The sequence below is a fragment of the Notolepis coatsorum genome (assembly GCF_963971535.1).
Source record: "Notolepis coatsorum genome assembly, chromosome: 18".
Taxonomy (NCBI): Eukaryota; Metazoa; Chordata; class Actinopteri; order Aulopiformes; family Paralepididae; genus Notolepis; species Notolepis coatsorum.
Genome location: NC_140182.1, coordinates 55,885,506 through 55,891,505, shown reverse-complemented (window position 1 = coordinate 55,891,505; position 6,000 = coordinate 55,885,506). Strand labels below are relative to the sequence as shown.

Sequence of the window (6,000 nt, the reverse complement as noted above, 5' to 3'; positions counted from 1 at the left end):
ACCTTCCACACGTTACACTCTCCCGGTGAGAATCTGCGCTGCCAGGAAAAAAGGAGGGGGGAAAAAGATTTAAAAAATTAAATTAAATAAAAAAACATGAAACGTTGTTAAATGTTTTTCCAAATAACATGGCGCGCGCAGCTACTGCTAATTCTATTGCTTACGGGACGCCGCTCCCATGTGTCCCGCCGGGACTGTGTCCAGTTTCCCCCCCCGCTTAACCATTACATTACTGAAGGTCAAACGGTGTCTAATGTTGCAGGTTTGGCTGAGGCTTATCTACCATTTTGCCCTGACATGGTAGAGCGGTATCCCGCCCGGAAGCCGACGCCAAGAAGCGAGTCAGCCCGGCAGGTGGCTGAGTGGGCTGATGAGGCTTATATCGCCACGGTACAGAATTTAGCAGCAACTAATAACATTGCTCAATTGGCTGCTTTTCTGTCAAAAATGGTGTCGGGCGATGGGGTCTTAGGGACGGCCGACGTCAAAACCCTCGCTCAGGGTTTTGAGGTTATTCAGCGTTTGACCCAGCCCCAAGCTATAACCGCAGGGAGGGTTAGGATGCTGTTGACTCTTATTCACAGACATCTGTGGTTGGAACAGTCTCCCCTGGAGGAGGACGCCGCCCCACACCGCACAGCCAGAGGTGAGAGCACGGTCTCGCCAGCGGCTGCTGCGAGACCCCCGCCCGAGATAACCTGGAAACAAAGAGACAGGCTCTCACGGTGCCAACAGACCTCGGTGGCAGTGGGATCGGCTGAATTAGATGGGCACGCCTCCGCGAGGAGTAACCGTTGCCATCTAGCTGTGTCTAGCACACTCTCTGTTCATTCCCCCCCGCTACACTACGGGATTCAGGGCTCTGTTGTGTCCCCACATGTCGCTTCTCATGAAGACACGGGCTGACACCCAGCTGCTAGCTAGGCCTGGGTCTGTCTATGAGAATGCTACGTCCTGCGTGTGCGTTTGGTGAGCCTGGTGTTGTATGTGACGACGGAGCAGGGTTCCCTGTATCTAAAAAATGTAGTCAGAGTGGGAACCCTAGGCCCAGGAGGTCGCAGCGTGGGTTCCCCCAGCCCCGCCCTCACCAGGCCGGGTATTATGTTAGTGCCTCCCCCATCCGGACTTCCATTCCTAGCAACGGTAGTGAGTCAGGCACTGGTAATTTGGGTGGTAGTAATATCACTACAGGGCTACGGTGTGTAGGGGCTCACCCTAGACAGCGTGAGGACCACACACCATGCATGTCCAGCCGCAGAGCAGGCCATCCCCAGCAAGTTAATTTCTTTGCAAAAACGGGACAATGCTCAGCGGGAGAACTACCTCATTCACCAGGAGTGTTGACTGTCGTTCCCCCCGTGTCAGACCGCCCCTTTCTGTCGGGGTCCCCCCTTGGGTGCAATTGCCTCATTGGTAGAGTCAGGGTGTGAAATCCCGACTCCGCGAGATACGTTGCTCGCGCGGTTGGCGAAACCAGGGTTTGCAATGCACAGCGGGAGGGACCGGGCCACCTATCTACGATTCTTAGCGGCGCTTTGGGATTTTTACCACGTATGGCTACAGAAGTGCCATATGTCGGTGTGGATGGAGAGAACGCTGAGAGCGGGGCTTGTGTTACAGTTTGCACACCCCCACCCTCCGTTTTTGGGTTTGATACAGCCTCTATTGTCAGAGTCCACGGCAGTGACAGCCTTGGTCGACGAGATCCGATCTCTGTTGGCGAAGCAGGCCATCGTTGTGGTCCCATGGGAGGACGTGATGAGTGGCGTTTACTCCCGATATTTTCTGGTGCCCAAGAAATCGGGGGGTGTCAGACCCATACTGGACCTGTCCGTGTTCAATCGGTTGATTGTGGCAAGAAGGTTGACCATCAAACACCTGTTATGCGCTGTCAGAGTGGGAGACTGGTTCACCTCCATAGACCTGAAGGATGCGTATTTTCACATCCCGATCTTCGCTCCTCACAGGAAATACCTACGCTTCCTGTTTCAGGGAATGGCATACGAGTACCAGAGGCTGCCGTTCGGCTACTCTCTGGCTCCTCGCACCTTCACCAAGTGCGTGGAGACCGTGCTGGGACCTCTGCGTCATCAGGGGATATGAATTGTATTCTACCTAGACGACATTCTGGTCCTCAGACGGTCAGAGGAGATCGCCAGGTCTCATACCAGGCAGGTGGTGGAACACCTCACCAGCCTGGGTTTTGCTGTGAACTGGGAGAAGAGTACTCCTCTTCCCAGTCAACAGGTGGAGTACTTAGGCTTAATTCTAAGCTCAAGGTCTATGAGGGCAACTCTCTCAGAGCGGAGGCGAGAGGATATTCTCAGCGCACTCGGGAGGTTCCGTCCTGGCAGGGCGGTATGGCGCTGTCCGTGATGCGCCTGCTTGGTATGTTGGCATCTGCTCAAACTGTGGTCCCACTTGGCCTCCTCTTCATGAGGAGGATACAGAGGTGGTTTTTCAGTATGAAAATAGACCCTGTGAGAGGCAAGTGGAAGTGGCTGAAGGTCCCCACATCAGTACTGGGGGACCTCGCCCACTGGGGGGGGCCTGGGGCCCTCACCAGCGGGGTCTCCATGGGCAGCAGGCTATCACACGTCACGGTCTTCGGGACGTGTCGGACCGACGCAGTAGGGGGCAGCTGGCCTGCCCGGTCTGCACTACATATCAATGTGTTGGAATTGAAGGCAGTGCTTCTAGTCCTCAAACAGCTCTGCCATCATGTGGTGGGCGAGCATGTTCTGATCAGGGCGGACAGCACGGCGTCGGCGTCGTATATCAACAGACAGGGAGGAGTACGCTCCCCCCGTCTCCACCGGGCGGCGGTCGAACTCTGGCTATGGTCGTCTCTCAATCTGCACAGCCTGAGGGCTCTCCACATCCCCGGCAGGGAGAATGTGGGTGCAGACGTGATGTCACGGGGCGGTCCCCACCCAGACGAGTGGGGACTATGTCCAGACATAGTCAGACAGGTCTGGAACCGATTCGGGGAGGCCATGGTGGACCTGTTTGCAAGCAGTCAGTCCTGCCAGTGCCCTCTGTGGTTCTCGGTCAGTCGGAAGGACAACCCCTCTCTGGGAGTGGATGCCTTCTCGATGTACCCGTGGCCGCCCGGGATTCTGTATGCTTTCCCCCCCATACACCTGATAGCTCAGCTGTTGGAGCGGGTACGTCAGGAGCACAGGACTATGACCCTGGTCGCGCCGGACCGGGGCACAGCTGTGTGGTTCCCGGCCCTGATTCAACTCTTGGTGGCCCCGCCGTGGTCGGTTCCGTGGTCACCGCGGGCCCTCTCTCAGGCACGCGGCACACTGTTTCTGCCTCCTGTTCTGGGGCAGCCTCTAATGGCTTGGCTGCTGAAAGGGTGAATCTGGAGGGGATGCGTCTTAACTCTACTGTGGTTAACACCATCCAGAACGCACGCGCTCCATCCACCGGCGGTTTATGCAGGGAAGTGGCGTATGTTTCGAGAGTGGTGTGAGACTGGGGGCCTAGACCCGGTGTCGTGCCCCCTGAACTCGGTTCTGTCCTTCCTCCAGTCTATCCTGGATAGGCTGTCGGCCTCGACAGTGAAGGTATACGCTGCAGCTATATCGTTTTGTCATGTGGGCTTTGAGGGCAGAACGCTATTCAGCCACCCTCTCGTGAGACGTTTCTTGCTGGGCGCACGGCGTCTCAAGCCTGTGGAACGTGCTCTGTCCCCAAGCTGGGACCTCCAACTGGTCCTGGAAAGGCTGTTGGGGGCCCCGTTTGAGTCTCTTGAGCGGGCGCCATTGGATCGACTGTCTTTCAAGACCGCATTCCTTCTGGCCATCACCTCCGCTAAATACGTGGGTGAGCTGTGTGCTCTCTCTGTGCGGCCTGAGTGCCTGTCTATTCAGGCTAATAACAGTGCGACTCTGAGGCCTAATCCGGCCATCCAGAGCTCTTATCGCTCCAGGGATATTGTGCTCCAGGCGTTTCACCTTCCCCCTCACGCTAGTGATTTGGAGGTGAGCCTTCACCTGTTGTGTCCTGTCCGTGCGCTGATGGTGTACCTTAGCCCGCAGCATGCAGGACCTCAGGGCTACCGATCAACTGTTTGTTTGTTACGGTGACTCCCACGCGGGTAAGGCGCTGTCCAAGCAACGCCTGTCACATTGGTTATGCGAGGGCATTGCCCTCTGCTACACTTTGGCCGGACAGGTTTCCCCCACGGGTGTCAGGGCACATTCCACTCGTGGAGTGGCGGCCTCCGCTGCCCTGCTTCGGGGGGGCCTCGGTGGAGGACATCTGCGCTGCGGTCTCCTGGTCCTCCCCGGGTCCTTTTGTTAGGTTTTACCTCATGGACATGACTGGGGGCTCTGTCTCCCAGGCAGTCCTGAGTGCCGGGACCTCTCCTGCACCCCGCCATCAGGTGGGCTAGCAGGTGTGTGTGGGTGTGGACCGTGAAGTGCTCTGTTCACACGCGGTCCCACTTGCACTGTGCGTTCTAGGGTGACTGGTCCCTTTTTCGCACATTGGTCATAGTTGACTGCCTCCCCCCCCTTGTTAGGAAGAGCGGGTGGACGCTGGACGGGACTCCCCTCCTCCCTGGTCAGGGGCTTGTGGGCCCTCAGGGGGTGCATTTGACGTGGCCACGCGTCCGCTCTGCGCCTTTTGATCTCAATATGGCAGAGCGAGACGTGATTGCCAGATGTAATATAACGAAGGTTATCCTATAACCCTAGTTATATGAATACTGGCAGAGCGTCTCGTCTGACTGTATGATAATGTAACTACCTGACTGCTAGATAATGTAACTACCTGACTGTATAATAATGTAACTACCTGACTGTATGATAATGTAACTACCTGACTGTATGATAATGTAACTACTTGACTGTATGATAATGTAACTACCTGACTGTATGATTATGTAACTACTTGACTGTATGATAATGTAACTACCTGACTGTATGATAATGTAACTACCTGACTGTATGATAATGTAACTACCTGAATGCCCAGGATGATGCAGAGGTACCATGGAGGGACGTCGGTCACACAATACGCCAACTTGTTCTTGTCCTTGTGTTTCGACGTGTCAGAAACTTCTCCATCTTTTGTCGCGGGCAGATCACAAAAACGCCCATCAAGCTATGGTGGCAATAATAATAATAGTAATAATAATAATAATAATAATAATAATAATAATAATAATAATAATAATAATAATAATAATAATAATAATAATAATAATAATAATAATAATAATAATAATAATAATAATAATAATAATAATAATAATAATAATAATAATAATAATAATAATAATAATAATAATAATAATAATAATAATAATAATAATAATAATAATAATAATAATAATAATAATAATAATAATAATAATAATAATAATAATAATAATAATAATAATAATAATAATAATAATAATAATAATAATAATACTAATGATAATGATAATAATACTAATACTAATAATAATAATAATAATAATAATAATAATAATAATAATAATAATAATAATAATAATAATAATAATAATAATAATAATAATAATAATAATAATAATAATAATAATAATAATAATAATAATAATAATAATAATAATAATAATAATAATAATAATAATAATAATAATAATAATAATAATAATAATAATAATAATAATAATAATAATAATAATAATAATAATAATAATAATAATAATAATATGACTAACAACAACAACAGCAACCTATGTAATAAAAAAAATCAGAAAACAATGAATAAAAGTCAAAATAGATAAAGAAAAGAAAAACAAGTTAAGATAATAGACATGGCATGACAAACAAAGCACTATTAAAAGCAACTATAAGACAATGAATAATGGTCATATCTGATGACAAAAAATGTATAAAAGAAACTTTTTTGTAGATTGTATCTCCATTGGGCCAGACCAAACCATGCTCTAAAACCTTTAGAGCACTTACTAAATGAACCAGACACACAAAACTTTTGTCAGAGGAAGGAATAGAG

General features: G+C 49.1%; 1 protein-coding gene across 1 annotated transcript in view; it reads right to left on the bottom strand.

Annotated features, from left to right (window-relative positions):
* slc23a4 (solute carrier family 23 member 4) overlaps positions 1-6,000 on the bottom strand; it is a gene marked incomplete at both ends in the record, with an annotated part of 54,804 nt that overhangs the window by 45,487 nt on the left and 3,317 nt on the right. Inside the window, one exon of the mRNA XM_084335214.1 lies at positions 4,978-5,118. Within this exon, the coding sequence (XP_084191340.1) occupies positions 4,978-5,118 (141 nt within the window). The remainder of the gene's footprint in view (positions 1-4,977; positions 5,119-6,000) is intronic.